The sequence below is a fragment of the Asterias rubens genome, chromosome 7 (genome assembly GCF_902459465.1).
Source record: "Asterias rubens chromosome 7, eAstRub1.3, whole genome shotgun sequence".
In the NCBI taxonomy this organism is placed as follows: Eukaryota; Metazoa; Echinodermata; class Asteroidea; order Forcipulatida; family Asteriidae; genus Asterias; species Asterias rubens.
The window spans coordinates 18,020,034-18,036,499 of NC_047068.1; the positions used below are offsets into that span (position 1 = coordinate 18,020,034).

General features: G+C 36.6%; 2 protein-coding genes across 2 annotated transcripts; both read left to right on the forward strand.

The window, feature by feature from the left end:
* The first annotated feature begins 145 nt into the window (after window positions 1-145).
* On the forward strand, window positions 146-5,784 carry LOC117292734 (thymidine kinase, cytosolic-like). The gene is made up of 7 exons (XM_033774881.1): window positions 146-260; window positions 1,530-1,561; window positions 1,874-1,987; window positions 2,728-2,821; window positions 3,384-3,473; window positions 3,935-4,054; window positions 4,515-5,784. Exons 1-7 carry the CDS (start codon window positions 201-203, stop codon window positions 4,725-4,727), a joined length of 723 nt encoding a protein of 240 aa, XP_033630772.1. The 5' UTR covers window positions 146-200; the 3' UTR covers window positions 4,728-5,784.
* Window positions 5,785-6,354: 570 nt separating this feature from the next.
* LOC117292996 (calcium-binding protein P-like) lies at window positions 6,355-14,640 on the forward strand. Its single transcript, XM_033775196.1, has 4 exons — window positions 6,355-6,454; window positions 9,624-9,688; window positions 11,680-12,061; window positions 12,823-14,640. The coding sequence occupies exons 2-4, from the start codon at window positions 9,631-9,633 to the stop codon at window positions 12,926-12,928; spliced, it is 546 nt and encodes a 181-aa protein (XP_033631087.1). The 5' UTR covers window positions 6,355-6,454; window positions 9,624-9,630; the 3' UTR covers window positions 12,929-14,640.
* The last annotated feature ends 1,826 nt before the right edge of the window (window positions 14,641-16,466 follow it).

Sequence of the window (16,466 nt, forward strand, 5' to 3'; positions counted from 1 at the left end):
CAACCTCGTGCTGAGTTAACACTTTTTAACGTTTAGAGTAATAGTGTTAACCTGAATACGAGGTTGAAGCTGTACCCGCGAAATTTTAAGCAAAATTGGCGCAAAAACAAAAAACGAACACAGCAGTTCATTCGTTGTTGTGTGACTGGAACAGCTGGCTGTGTAAGACCAGAACTTGAAAAATCTTCTAACAACAAAACATGGATAGAAGACGACTGTCAAATGATATTTCTTCAAGCCATAAAACGGGTCAAATCCAGGTAAGCTTATCCATTGTATTATAAAAACTAAAATAGAAAGAAAAATGAAACTGATGAATGATTGAAAATGAAAGAAAGAAGAATTGCACACACACTTACTGACACACAGTGTCAGTCAGCAGGACAGTGGTCAGTGCACACTGACAATGGACACAGCCATGATGGGAAAGTTATCCAAATTTGTATTAATTATTATTATATTAATTAGTTAATTCTGAAGAAAGTAAATTATATAAAGAAAAGAAAACTTGGGTGTCAGAACCCCATAGCTCATCGCCATCGTCGGTGATGAAATTTTGTAACCCCCCATGTCATCCAATCCATCCTAAAATTGTAAAGATCATCACATTCAGTTCACTGTGCGGTGGCATGGATGATGGGGGGAAGAACTGATCATGCCCATCAATCCATCATCAATGGTGCCAAATAAGGGGACGGAGTCCAGCCTATTTGCACGATTTAAATTGGATTTTTACCATACACTGACTCGGGCAATTTATTCCTCCATGCTCAGGCACACACTACCAATACCATTACCAATGCACTACAGTCTTTTTTACAGAGTAGGTAGGGTAGGTCCTCGGCTCAGTGCTGCTTGCAAAATCAGTGATACTGATTATAGTTTGTTTATCAGATTTTGCAAGCAGCACTGAGGACCTACTCTATCAAAAGCCCCTTTCACACGAGAGCAATTTAGCAAGGGTCCCTTGCTAAATTGTAGCATGGTTGTAAGCATTTACAAAATGCACCTTGTGTGAAAGGAAAATAATTTTTGGAGTGTCCGGGGTCCCTTGTCAAATCTTGTCCAACATTGCTACATTTTGTCGGAGGTCCGGACCTACGACAAAATCTTACACTAACGGAAGTTTTGACCAAGGACGTGGGCTACATCATCGTGTGAAAGGAATCCTTGTTTATTGAACGACGTCCTAGGTGAAAATGCCCATACAGTGCATGCTATTGTGGGTACTATCTTGTCCAATCAAGGTGATCAGGATTACCAATTCGTCATATCACTCTCATGTCACACAAGGGTTGTTAGTTTTTTAACTTTGCAGTGGGAAAGCTCACAAAATCAGTCAAACACGGTGATAACAAATAAACAATCCACGCTCGTAAATTTTGTTGCAAGGGATCCTGGCTACATTTTGGCCGTGTGAAAAGGGCTAAAGTAAGCTTAAATGTATATATAACATTACTCATTAATTTTGTGTTTTATGGCAAAATACTTTTAAAATTAGTTTTAAACCACTTTTCATTTTCTTGCAGGTGATCTTTGGACCAATGTTCTCAGGGAAAACGTTAGTATTTGGGTTTTTTTTTCGTTTATACCACAATTTCCTTCAAGTTTATACTTCAATTCAAACTGTTACAAATGGTAAATTTGTACATAAATTAAGATTTTGTGCAGAATATTTTGCATTCTGTACATGTGTTTCATTTTTTTAAGGTCCTTTGGAAAAAGCCAACTCTGTGCCATCCCATTACTATTCAAAATCTTGTTTACTTTTAAGTAAACTCTGATTTTGAAATAATCTTCTCGATCTAGATCTAAATAAACCCATCACTGTCACCAATCTGGTTTAATTATTTGTATTATTTTAACTTATCAGAACCGAGCTTATACGACGCATCAAACGCTATGAAATCGCAAATTATTCCTGTCTCCTCATCAAATACGCCAAGGACGATCGATATGACAAAGATGGCGTGGCCACACACGACAGGTAAAATGTTTTTAAAGTTTATTTTGTCTAGGTTTCTTAGACAACTACTGCTTTCTCCTGTCTTTTTGTTTGCTTACGTGTTTTAAAGACAGTGGACACTATTGGTAATTGTCAAAGACAAGTCTTCTCACTCAGTGTATCTCAACATATACATAAATAACAAACCTGTGAAAATTTGAGCTCAATCGGAGGTCGAAGTTGCGAGATAATAATGAAAGAAAAAACACCCTTGCAGGGCTGTTTGCTTCGTTTTTGAAAGGGCAAGGGCACCAAGGCAATTTTCTCTTTGGCAAGGGCACCCTATGAGGAAATTGTAAATTTCTACTGGAGCATTTCATGGGCACCAAGGCAATGGCAAGGGGCAACGGAGGCAATCGCCTTCGTTGCCTCCGTGAAGTATCAGGCCTGCCCTTGTCACACGGAGTTGTGTGGTTTCAGATGCTTGATTTCGAGACCTCAAGTTCTAAATCGGAGGTCTTGAAATCAAATTCGTGGAAAATTACTTCTTTCTCGAAAACTACTCCACTTCAGAGGGAGCCGTTTCTCACAATGATTTATACTACCAACCTCTCGCCATTACTCGTTACCAAGTAAGGTTTCGTGCTAATAATTATTTTGAGTAGTTACCAATATAAAGTCCACTGCCTTTTAAGTCCTTTTTTTTCTTATATTTTCATTTTCCAATATCAGTCTTTGATTTTCAGTGTTATACATTCCATATTTTGATCATTTTATTTCAGACAAGTTACTAAAGCAGTGGCAACAGAAATGCTGTACAGTCTTGCTGACATGACAGAGAAACATGATGTCATAGGCATTGATGAGGGTCAATTTGTAAGTACAGGCCAAATTAATTTCCTGATTTTCGAAACTAATTTTTGTACCATCACCTCTCGGCGATATTGAATTGCATCAAACTTTCTATGCTTCAGAAAAGTGGTGGCATCTTGCTTTCAATCTGTATCATTTCGCAAATTATTTTAAAGCTAATACCAGCCGACAAAACTACTTCAGCCTCTGCCATTTATGAACCAACTCTTTTCCATATTTCATTGTAATATCTATAATGCAGATACCACCTTTATTGTTTAGTAATTCATAGTTTCATACTGACTATTATTTGTCCTCACTACTTTACACTTATTGGTTCATAGCCACACCATCGTTTGTCAATTAGTTATTTTTATTTGCTATTTAAATCTCCTGGGTTTTTTTCCCGGATACCTTCCCTTTACCCTTTGCTCCTCTTTTTGATTTAAAGTGATATGTTTATATTTTGTACTTGTTTATGCCATTGCCTTTAAGGTCCAATTTCGATCAAAAGTATAATTTACCACCTTCCTACTACTAGTTTGTAATTATTTACACATGTATTTTTGCCATTTTGAATTTGCAGTTTCCAGACTGCGTTGAGTTTGCTGAAGATATGGCTGACCGAGGGAAGATAGTTATTGTAGCTGCTCTTGATGGAACATTTCAGAGGAAGGTGAGAAATGCTATGATTCATTTAATTTCCAAAGTTTCTAATCGGCAATTTAAATTGTTCAAAGGGTGACTCGCCCTTTTAGTTGCTGTGTACAGCGCAATGTGCGTCTAACACTAGTGGCCTATTCATTTGAATGCCAGTCATGACTTATGTCCTTGAGCAACAAAATTAACTATAAATTGCTTTCCTCACACCAGGTGAATGATTGGAACCTTTGAGGGCTGCATTTGTGTTATGTTGGATTAATTCCTTTAGCTAACGAGCTGTTTGAGGTTGTAACATAAGCTCGTCAGGGACTTATGAAAGTTTGAGAAACGGTCAGATATACCTGCTGAGCAGGGATAATGGATGTTCTTAAGTACCTTGATCTAGGTACTAGCTTTACCAATACGCAAAGATAAGTTGAAATAAATACATTTCTGACCATAAAAATGTATTTTATGTTTGAATTCCTCCTTCAGGGCTTTGGAAGTATCTTAAATCTTGTTCCACTAGCAGAAAACGTCATCAAGTTGAATGCAGTTTGTATGCATTGCTACCAAGAAGCTTCGTACACTAAGAGGATGGGCATGGAAACAGCGGTAAAATTAAGACCAATTCATTTGAATTAACTCTGCATTTAATCTGCTGTCATTTTCTTCAGATTTAGATAAATCCTGCTCTTTAAAATGAAGGTCAATATTTGGGATGGCTCTTAAAAATAATTTTAAAAATTTACAGTTATGAAAAGTACACAGCTTTCGATAGTATAAAGCATTTTGAGAATCATTCCACTTTGAATTAATGTGGTTATGGAAAACGATAGCAGGTTTTGTGCGACCAAATTTGAATCTGAGAACATCAGGACCTGTAAAGTCTTAAGTTAAAGCAATCTACATTATTCATCATGCGACCCGAAGTCGTCCGAAAATGTTCAAATACACACAAGCTTGCACAGTCTACTGTACACTTTTGCTCCTCAATTAAAGTTATAACAAAACAAAAAAGTCAACAAGTGTTTTAAAATCGAAACTGTATGTATACTTTGTGGTTATTTATCAGGTGGAGATTATTGGTGGAGCTGATAAGTACATGGCTGTCTGCAGAGAATGCTTCAAGAAACCATCATTCTTATCAACAACAACACCAGAAGAAGTCAATGAGGACGACGCCCTTCACACCCCAACCTGTGAGGAGACTCTTGCACATTCCAAAATCCAGGGTAGAAAGTTATTCCCAACGTCAAATAATAACGCCGTAGCTCAGATTAGTTGAGTGAGGTGAACATTTTAATAAATGAATTTGCACATAGTTTGGTGCTCAATATGGGGAATGATGGTACATTTTCTATAGCCCTATTCACACCAAAGCAATTAAACAAGGGTCCTTTGCTTAATTTTTAACATGTTATATCATAAAATGAAGCATTCATCAAGATTTAACAAGCACAGGACTTTGGACAGTACAAAATTGGTTGTCCTTTCACGCAAGGTACATGTTGTAAACAATTTTAACCCTGTTACAATTTAGCAAGGGACCCTTGCTAAACTGCTCTCGTCTGAAAGGGGCGCCGATGGCGGTACTGGTTGGATGACTATGAATCAAAAGTATCACTTAATAGTCTTTATCCTCGAAAAATTTAACGTGCATTTTATATCATTGGGGCACTCACCAAAACATAGAGTCGAACTGCCTCTAGGTGGGGGGGGGAGTACATTGGTGTTTTGGTAAAAAAAAAACATTCTTTATCCCGATGCAAAATTTAACATCTATTATATCACTTATTTTCAAAATTTTAATATCTATAAAATAAATTGTCAGAAAAAAGACTTTGTCTAAAACTTTTTTATAATTATTATTAGGATGTCAGTTTTAATCAAAACAATTGTCTCAGACAATAATAATGTTTAATCTGCTATTCAAATCTTTAGTTCTTTTTTAAGTAAAGCATTTGTATAGAGACTGCTTTTAATGTTATGTCAAGGCTGATTTAAATTAAATTCTACCTTTTAACTTAAATGTTTCAAATCAACTATAGGAATGTGACTGCTGTTAATGAACTTGTACTTTTATAGCTCTAAAACTGAATTTATTTTATGCCATTCACAACTACCACCCAACTGAATAGTAAACTATGAATTGTTATTTACCTTTTTGTACAAATTTTTTAGATTGTGTGTAGTCGTTTTTAGGATACATGGTTATTCGTTGTCATTTACACTGTCCAGTGCTGTACTTTTTAGATTGACCATTTACAACCATGTTTAGCTGAATGTTTGTTTTTAACTATCTACAGTAAAACTACCTCATTATGGAGTAATTGAAAATAAAACCTGTGTTTTGTGCTGTCTTTATTACAGTAGAATGGAATCGTCATTCCATATTGAAAAAAAAAAACTTAATGAATTTATTATGATTCCCAAACAGTTTTGGAAACTACCTGAATACTACAATTCATGGACGACGCGAATACAGATTGCAAAAACTTTTACTGTGCTGCATGTGAGTGATTGTAATCCAAAATGGTTACAGACTATTTATTTATCACCTTCGTACACGCAACGGGCGTCTGGGTACTGCACGCCGTGTGATAGTCTTCGGACTAGCGCACGGCAATCCGATGCACTATCACACGGCTGTCGTCTAGTAGAACTAAGACATATCATGTGATGCGCTCTAAACCAATGAAAAGGCAGAATATTGGTAAGGGGTGTTATAAACGTAAATATCACATTATATTTTTATAGCAATGAACGATCACATGCAAAAGTGCATGACCAAGAACATCCCCAATCAGTGATATGACATTATTCCCTTTTTGGCGTTCCATAGCTATACGACTTCTGCTGCGTACTAGACTGGTCCCCAGTCTTATTTATTGCATAAACCCATGGTGTAATGCGCGGCGGACACTGGCCTTGAAAAAAAAAACGCCTTCACGCACACGCACGCACACACAAGTGCAAGCTGTTTTCTTGATAAAAAGTAGACGAAAGTAAACGGTAAGCAAGCCAATTTTGTACAGTAGTATCAGAAAATTCAAGCTCCCAAACTAGTTCGTGTTCTACGTCACACCATTGGTGTGATCAGTTGTGTGTTTATCAAAAGAGAATTCGTCCTTAAACTGTTTTTGTTTGCTGGTTCTTTCGCTTTCGGTGGCGTTGCTTGTTATTGGAACATTTTGACGTTGTTTGTACACACGAATATGGGATGCATCTGGGGTGTGGCGGAGCATGGGAATATGGGTGAAAGTTGAAGCTATGCTATGTCTTATGGCTATGCCAGAAAAAAATGTGCTACTAAAAAGCCTGTCCTCTTAGTCTTAAATTCTTATCCTCTATTAAAAATTTATGGATTTTTTGTCAGACCTAGACCCAGTATTCAGTAACTGGGGCACTTTTTGTATACCTTTTTCAAAATTTTGACATTCTCGGGGTCGCACTAAATACCGACAACTCACGACAACTCTAGAAAACAATTTTTAAATGCACTTAAACAAAACATTTGAACATAAGTCAACCGTTAATTATATGCACAAGGGTCATTTTTGAATGTAAAAGAAAGTGTTTTTTACCCGAATTTAGTAATGAATGGTAATATCCGCCATGTTGTCTTTAAACGCTGGGGTGATACACATGTTGTCTATTATACCGCTGGGGTGATACAATATGCAAGATCAGAAGATGATTATTTACAATTTTTTTTTTAATTATCTCAAGGAGTTTAAATAAATCTTTTGTAAGTTTCCCCTTTAAACTTCGATTCCAGAGTGGCGGGTTAGTTACTGACAAGAAAGAAAAAAATCAGCAGCTTTTTTATTTTTTATACAGTTTACAGTTAGAAAATGATTTAGATGCATATGACTCTTGTGCACATATGTAACGATTGATTATGTTCAAATAATCTGTTAAAACGCATTTAAAAATTGTTGTTGTGAGTTGTCGTGAGGGGTCGTGAGTTGTCGGTATTTAGTGCGACCGCATTATCGCCATCATCGAAAAGATCATTATTAATTATGAGTGTTATGAGTAATGACCGGTAGTGTCAAAATTCTGCAAAAAGGAATACAGCGCTCCAGTTACTGGGTCTTGATTCTTTCGTATTTCGTTTTTAAAAACTGCATGTAAAATAGATTAGAGATTTTGTAATGTTCATTTTTCAAGAGAAGATGTCGTTTATTCCATTACAGTTAATTTTGAATTAATTATACGGCACATAACTCTATGATATAATTGAATATAAATAAATGAATTTGTGCGTTTCTGCCTCTCTATTGAAATTACGATTCATGTACATGTATTTTTACTGAATGTCCTGCTAATGTTTAAAGACAGAGGACACTATTGATAATTGTCAGTCTTATCACTTGGTGTATCTCAACATATGCATAAAATAACAAACCTGTGAAAATTTGAGCTCAATTGGTCATCGGAGTTGCGAGATATCTATCTATGAAAGAAAAAACACCCTTGTTACACGAAGTTGTGTGCTTTCAGATGCTTGATTTTATGACCTCAAATTCTAAACTTGAGGTCTCAAAATAAAACTTGTGGAAAATTACTTCTTTCTCGAAAACTACGTCACTTCAGAGGGAGCCGTTTCTCACAATGTTTTATACTATCAACCTGGTCATTACTCATAACCAAGTGAGGTTTTATGCCAATCATTATTTTGAGTAATAGTATACCAATAGTGTCCACTGCCTTTAATCCCTTCCTACATTATGTACCTGTTTATGACTTTGAGACTACCTAGAATGCTACCCAAAGTATTAAACATAGGGTTTAAACACCAGGCAACATGTATGACCATCTAATTGCATATATACAAATTTAATTGAATGGTAGACTGGTTGATTTTGCGGATTTTGCTAAATGACCAAATAGGGACTGTTGTTGTGGGACGGAAGTGCCCCTTTTTCCTTCCTCAGTGTTTTTCCATCCCACAATACCTTTTTGGCATTCAACAAAATCAACCAGGCAAATCAGTCACTGAGAAAGTCTTTGTCAAAAGTGCATTTTGAGTTTGACTTTAACATTGTAATTTTTGGGGGGAAATTGAGTCTTTCACAGTATGTCACACCATGGAGGAACGGTCACACACTACTCCTAGAACTATGAGGTTAATTCCGCTATCGTCTCCTGTTAGCAGAACGAACCTCATAGTTCTAGGAGTAGTCACACACAGTCTTAGAAAAGATGCTAGTTGTCAACTAGAGAAAAGAGTAGAGTGTTAACTGGTTACTTACTTTTTTTAATGATAAAATAAACGAATGAGTTTTGGATTGTCAAATAGTATTTTATAGGCTATTTAACCAATAACTGAAATAATTGGTAGCAAACAGGGATAAAGTTAGGCCTACCGTAGTTTTTTCCTACATCGATGTGATGGTGTTGTTACTGTTAGCAATAAATGGTGTTATTTTAGTGTAGACCCAGTTCAGTAAGAGTAACCTTAGGTGATGTATTCGTGTGTTTTTTTAAATTGAGATCTACAAAGTGCTTCTCAAATTGTGAAGTTTTATCTACCTATTACTAAGGATTATTCTCCCAGCGTAGACATGGATTGGCCCTGGGTTTTTGGCGTAAACTAAAGATAGTGACCACATTTTGATATGAAACTTTCTCATGTTAACTTTATTGTACACTTTTATTTACAATAGGATTGAAACAAACAAACAAACAAATGGTTCAAAGACCATAGTGTACTTTACCTTTAAATAAGGGAATCAACTAGTGGTTTAATCCCAACGAGGCCTGGTTCTTGATAATTTTACCAAGACAAAGTCGAGGTAAATTATCAAGAACCACACCTTGGCGGGTTTAAACCACGTTGAAACCAATTCAACACACTTTGATTCCCATTCATAAATCCCTTTTCGGTCAAAAAAAAACAACACTTATGGTCTAAAAGTAATTAAATGCAAAAATTATAATTTTTCAATGATTTCTTTCAACACAACATCCCTCCAGCTATGAATTCGCGCGTATCGCATGATGTGGCACAACTGTCTCGGCCGTGTCACGCCCATGTTTGAACACTTTTTACTTGTTATAAACAAAGGTTTATACACACCCACGTGATGCGCTCTCCACCAATAGGAATAGCGAAACTGTCTTGGTCTATGAATGTTATTTATGTCATTTAATATTTGACCCTTGACCTTTGCAGATAAACCATGAGTGACCCAGTACAACCTCCGCCCCCATATCCTGCATCAGACTTCAAAAGCCCTGGTAAGACAACAAACTATTATTTATTTCAAGCTATTTTTATTTTATGTATTTATTTGTTCTGTTTGGAAATTTCAAGGAACATTACAGAATTGTTTCTTTTTCTAACAAAACAGTTGATGGCAGTGTAAGCACTTGATGTCATCCACCATACATTTATAAAGTTCTGACAAACTTGTACAAGTTTGAGATCGATCGCCCATCTGGGTCATGAGAAAATAGTGGAAAAAAGATTACACAATTTGCATGACATTGATTCAAATCAAAAATGAATGCGGTCACTGAGTGATAAACTTCAAACAAGAAATTAATTTTATTTATTTTTCATCAAATATGACGTTTCAGACAGAAACACTTCATGGGATGTTTTTTACTATCATCATTATTAGACCATGAAAAATTTATGTAAATCTGTGATCTTAGACAAGTTTATTTTTCTCACCAATTCAGTCTGTAATGTTCCTTTAATCACTATATTAGAAAGTGTGTTGATTTGAAAGAATGTGTTGATGTATGTTCAATAAACAACTAAACTCTAAACCCCCTTTGTCACAGTTCATTCTTTTACATCTCTCTGTGTTTCTACTTTCACAACTTTTTAAACCAAAATTGGTATCAACATGGGGTCTGTTAAAACAGTGCCCCATTAGAGCATAGATTATGCTCTTTTCAAATGAAATAATAATGAAATACCAAGTATGAAGTATGTCATGAAAGAAATGATAACCTGAGTCAACAAACGATTTGTTTTGCTTGATCGCATCACAAGCTGTTTATATTTGAACAAGCACTCTCATTAGGTAATCTCATTTACATTGTATCTGTTGGGTAAGTATACTTAAGTAACCCAACAGAATTAAAAGGCATTTAGCAAACATCATTTATTTAAATATATTTAGATTTCTTTTACACAGAGAGATATTGAATTGAAAAACACAGTACTTGCTGGACTTGTCCTGTGGTTAGTTTACTGCTATGACGCTAAATTCTTGCCTCGGGGTCGGGGGCCCCAGTCCATTGTGAAATTTAAGCCCTTTTTGCTTTGAAATGCCCACTAAGAAGCGCATAAAATAAATGTAGTCTACAATGTCTGTGTCTGTCTACCATCCTTAGATGCATTGTACGTGTACATATCTAGGCATAGTGGCACCTTTTCTTGGCTAGTTGTTTGTATAGCATGTATAGGCAGATGTTATAGTAGTTGTGTGCTTGTCAGAACTAACAATATTGTTAGTTCTGTACATTGTGCCACTATGTATTTATAAGAGACCTAGACACTACATCAATACTTCACTCCCATAAAGCTATTTGTCAGGAAAATTAATACTAACTGGTACAATGACAATTCACAAAATGACTGCTAAAGTTAGAATTCGAGACTATCATGTTTAACTCTTTGTTTACAAAAGAGTGTTTTTGCATTTTGTTTACATACCACACTGGTCATGTGGGAACTTTTATTTTGTGTCTTAATTTGCTCAGAATTTTCAAACACTATAAAAATGAACAAGTTTTGAGATGTTCGTATCAAATGTTGATACTGAACAAGTGAGATTCTCAAGAAAGTTTGGAAGCTGGAGAGAATTTTTACAAGTCTGAAGTTCACAAGCCATTAGCAGAAGCCATTCCCAACAAACTAAAGTGTACACAGGCTGTTTTTTTATACTTTTTTCTGTCTAATGTGTTCAAAATGGATAGTTACCTGCAACAGGGGCAGGCTGGGTACCCGCCAAAGGGTCAACCTTGGTACCCACAAGAGGGTCAACCTGGGTACCCTCCAGAGGGTCAACCTGGGTACCCACCACAGGGCCAGCCTGGGTACCACCACAAGGCCAGTCTGCATACCCACAACAAGGCCAGCAGCCTGGGTACCCGTCACATGGCTAGCCTGGGAACCAACCACGGGGCTTGCTTGGAGCCACCCAAACCATTCCCAACCAATTAAAATGTTAAGTTTTAACAGCCAGTATATGTTTCTGTCCAATTTGTTTTAGATGGGAGTTACCCACAACAGGGGCAGCCAGGGTACCCACCACAGGGGCAGCCCGGGTACCCGCCACAGGGCCAGCCTGGGTACCCTCCAGAGGGTCAACCTGCATATCCACCACAGGGTCAACCTGCGTACCCGCCTCAGGGTCAACCTGGGTACCCGCCTCAGGGTCAACCTGGGTACCCGCCTCAGGGCCAGCCCGGTTACCCACAGGGCCAGACTGTTGTCGTCAGTCAGCCAACCGTCACCACAGTGATTCAACAGATGTTTCGGGAGTTTCCAGTGCAGTGCCAGTGTCCCAACTGCCACAATCAAGTGACATCCCAAATGACTTATGTAACTGGCTCGCTGGCCTGGCTGCTGTGTGTAATCATGTTCTTCTGTGGGTAAGTTGGAACAACCAATAGAGGCAGGCAAGGTTTTAGACAGGAAAGGGTTCAAGGGTGTCCAAATTTGCTGGAAACTGCGTATCCGAATTGTTCACTTACAATACATTCACATGTACATGACAGATTAAAGAGTGTCCAAAATTTCAAACAGGGTGTCCAAAAGACACACAGACACCCCTCTGGATAGCACTATGGAGGCAGGATTTTATTCCAAATTTGAAATGGGATGCCAAGGTTGATGTTATCATTTTAAAAGCAGGGCATCAGAATCACTCTCTTTAAATAGGTTTTAAAGTAAATTAAGTGTTCATGTTTGTATTGATGATACCAAAAGCGGTATCATTGAAAACCATGTGGATGATAATTATATTGAATGGTCAGGCCTGGTCAATGCCCCTACCCATCGAGCTGTGTAACCCATCTGTGAGTTCAGGACCATAACTTCTGGGTTTTTTTAAAGGAAAAACATGCAAGCAACCAATTAAAAACAAGCAAACAAACAGACATGCCCTGTAATTACACAGAGGCCAGGCCATGTTGCCCCATGTCTTGGCCTGGCTCTGTTGTCCTGGTCTTGGCATTGGTGCCCCTTTAAAAGTTTCCCATTGACTTTAAGATTTTCTAATAGAAGTGCCCTTTGTAAAATGAAAAAGGCCTTGCCCTCTCAAAGATGAAATTGCAGGTCTAGCTTTATGTACATGGTATGTTTGTATCCCCTATTATTAATATTATGTTTTCTCTTCCACTGCTCTGTGTAGGTTGTGGCTGTGTTGCTTCTTGCCATTCTGCATCGATGGCTGCCAAGACGCAATCCACAACTGCCCAGTTTGCAAGTACCAGCTGGGCGTGTACAGTCGCCTCTAGGCTAACACCCAAAACGAGGTAACCCCTTGACCCTTCACCCCTCAGTTATACCCAGTGATACCCATTAAGGTGGCTTATGAGGTTATTACAAGTGTACTTTTAAAATAGTGACGTCATTTGGCACTTTCCTAGAGAAGTAAGACTTTCTATTTCTTAAATCCCAAGGTTATAGTCAAGATTTGGTAAAAATTAAGAGGTGTCGGGTTATTGTAAACAGCGTGTGTAAATTACTTGTAACTCTCTAACATGAATATTATAGGTTTTCTAATGTAAAATACATGTAAATGTTTATAGACTCCCTTTGGCTTACAGTAAAGCCCGGTTCATACCTTCTGCAAATGCGAAGCATTTGCAGGAAGTACACTGTATGAACCTGGCTTAAAGGTGGGGGCAGTCTTGGGTCAGCCACTAAAAGCAAGAGTGCATGGGAGACCCAGGGCCGACTCGAGGTAAAGCAATATGGAATGTACCAAATGTTTGCTTCTCTCAAAATTTAATTGTCTCTCTTTTACCAACAACTTGGAGGAGTTGCAGGTACCCAAATATGTTGCTAATGTACCCAGCAATGTTGCATTATGTGGAGGTACATTTATCCTGTTGCCTACATGTAATAGATGACAGGGTACATTTAACCTGTTGCCTATTAGGTATTAGGTGTACATTTAACCCATTGCCTACTAGGTAAGGTGAACATTTAACCCATGCGTAATACACTGTAGGTGAGAAGGTACATTGAACCTATTGCCTAATAATAGGTAAGGGGAACATTTAACCACTTGCCCTAAATGTACACTTAACCTGTTGCCTAATAGGTAGTTTTAAGGGGTATATTTAACCCATTGCCTAAAATGTGAGTGTATGTACACTTAACCCGTTGGCTTATAGGTAAGGGGTACATTTAACCTGTTGACCAAATAGGTAAGAAGTCATTGAACCCATTGCCTAATAGGCAAGGGGTGCGTTAACCCAGTGCTAATAGGTGAGGGGTTCATTTAACCCATTGCCTCAAAGGTACCCAGATAATTGTGAAATACTGCATGTACCCCTATGACAAAAAGGTTTAACATGTGGCATTTATCTTCTTGTATAAGATCAAGCTATGATATTACTTTATTGTAAACTTGTATTTTTACCATTTAACTTTTAGAACTTTTTACTTTTAGAAATAAATTATGTAACATCATTTCCAACAATTATTCCATTGTGGTCGCAAACTTTGATGCAACTGCGTGAGTCCACAAGTGGCCCAAATTTTGCAATGAAGGTTGCACAAATGAACTATACGCAGTGTGAACATTTGCGAGCTGCAAGCTGACGTAAAGAGGCTTCGAAGTGGCTGCAGAATTTTTTTTTCAAATATCTGTATGTAGTTAAACATTATCAGTGTCAAGAATAAATGTGGTATTTTAGCATTATACATGTACGTAATATTAAATGGATTTTTAAAAAAAATAGCTTAGCCATTTTATTTTATGGGATTATTTTCTGCATGCTTTTTAGTATATTTTTTTTACAGAGTTTCGTGTATTTAAAGTTCATGTATAAGTATATCATAATACACTAACTCAAAAACTAGGGATTTTTTTCTTCATGAAAACACTTCTAACACTCCTGCACAACTCCTAAAATATTTGTAGATAATAAAAAAAAAAGTGGCCAAGCGGTTGATAGCAAGTTCTGGTGGTTAAGTCATCGGAGTGTCTGTTCAAATCCCGGTCGTGACATTTGTGTCCTTGAGCAAGATGCTTTTCTATAGTATGGTGTAATTGTTTCTCTTCACCCAGGGGTTTAAATGGGTACCTTTGAGGGAGGTGTTGATATTTTGTATGAAAAAGGCTTCTCAGAGCTGAGAAAGATTAAAAGGATGTTATTGGCCCAATGACCAGGGCACAAAAGCGCATTGATATGGTCATTGTATAATGCATGATATAAGAACTAGTTATTATTATTACACAAGTATTATTATTATTGTACTTAGCTTCTATTTGTGTGCTTAAGCAGCTTCTTGAGGGTTAGGCCTAACTATTATCATTGGTAAATGCAGCTCAATTTGAACCAGTTACTCAAACAGAACATTCAATTTAATTTTGAAAGGGTTAGTTCCTTTTAAGGCAGTATTCAATTATAAGCTTTTTTTCCCATGAAGTTTTTGTTGTTTTTACTTTTAAATCAGATCATTAATTTAAAGTTACAAATTAGGAGCTAGTTAAACGAACATGTATACATCAGTTCATCAGTACACATGTATACAGGGCTTTACACATCTATGTAAGGAGAAAATCCAAAAGTTTTGTTTTATCCCGAAGCAGAAAACTAACAGCTGTATGATTTTTTTATGCTGCTTGCTATATTTTGTTCTTAAGTAGCCCTATGAAATCATTGCCTTTGTCCTCATTCCACTTTGCTGCACTTGTCAATGTCATTTTATCAAAATGTTTACTTTATTTAACTGTTTTATTTTCACTTGGCACATCGGCTGCACCTACCAAGGTCATTTTACCGCAGGGTCATGCATTCAGATTTATTGTCAAACTATATTTTATATTTTATTGATAGTTTTATTTTTAGTACAGTTTAGGATAGTTTAGGGTAGTTTTATTTTTAGTTATCAGTACATACAAATTAGTTTTACGAATTGTGGTAAAAAAAACTTAACAAAAGTAAAGCTCACATTTTATCGATAGATTTTGTGGAAGTTCAACAATTTTTTAAAACAAAGTGATAGTATCTCTTATAGTCTCGTTTGGCACTGCCCAGGATGACCAACTTCAATAATATTATGATGTTTAAAGGGTCTGTATACGTTTGGTAATGAATTAATGACAATAACAACTTTTGATTAGAAGCATACAGCAGCTTTCCATAGTAAAAAGCTGAGAATTTTTTTTTTAAATACATTTTACTTAGAAGTAATGTGGTTAAGGGAAATTACATGTACAGTGTGTATATCAGTTTTAAGCCCCAGAATGTGTAACTGCAGTAACGCTTCTCAGATTGTGAATCCAATTGCAGATTGTTCTTTCTGCGAGGACATAACCTCTCCAGATTTTCGCCAATATCTCAAAAATGCTATTACCTTTTGAAATGAAATTTTCACAGGTTTAGTTCTATGGTATCTACAACTATATGTTGGATTAAAACAAACCATTTGTTCTAATTACCAAGCGTATTACAATCCCTTGAACGAAATGAAAGTAAAAAATGTGTGTCCGAAGTTGTTTCCTGAAGCATTGGAATTGTTTTTATTTATTTCTTATTAACTAAATGAATGTACTATAACGTAGTCTCTTCAGATTGTGTGTATGGTTTTTCGAAGTGCATACCATGGTGTGCTCCTCCCTTTCGGAAAAAAACTAATTATATCCTTCGTACTTTCGAACTAATACATGTATATCTATAATTAATGTAGTTATTGGGCTTATGAAAAAGTACTGTGGCTATATACAATGTAAACAGTGAGTGCTTTATATTTGAACTGATCTTTGTCATTTTTTCTTTTTTCTTTTTTTTTTTTGGGGGGGGGGGTTAAACTTGTTTT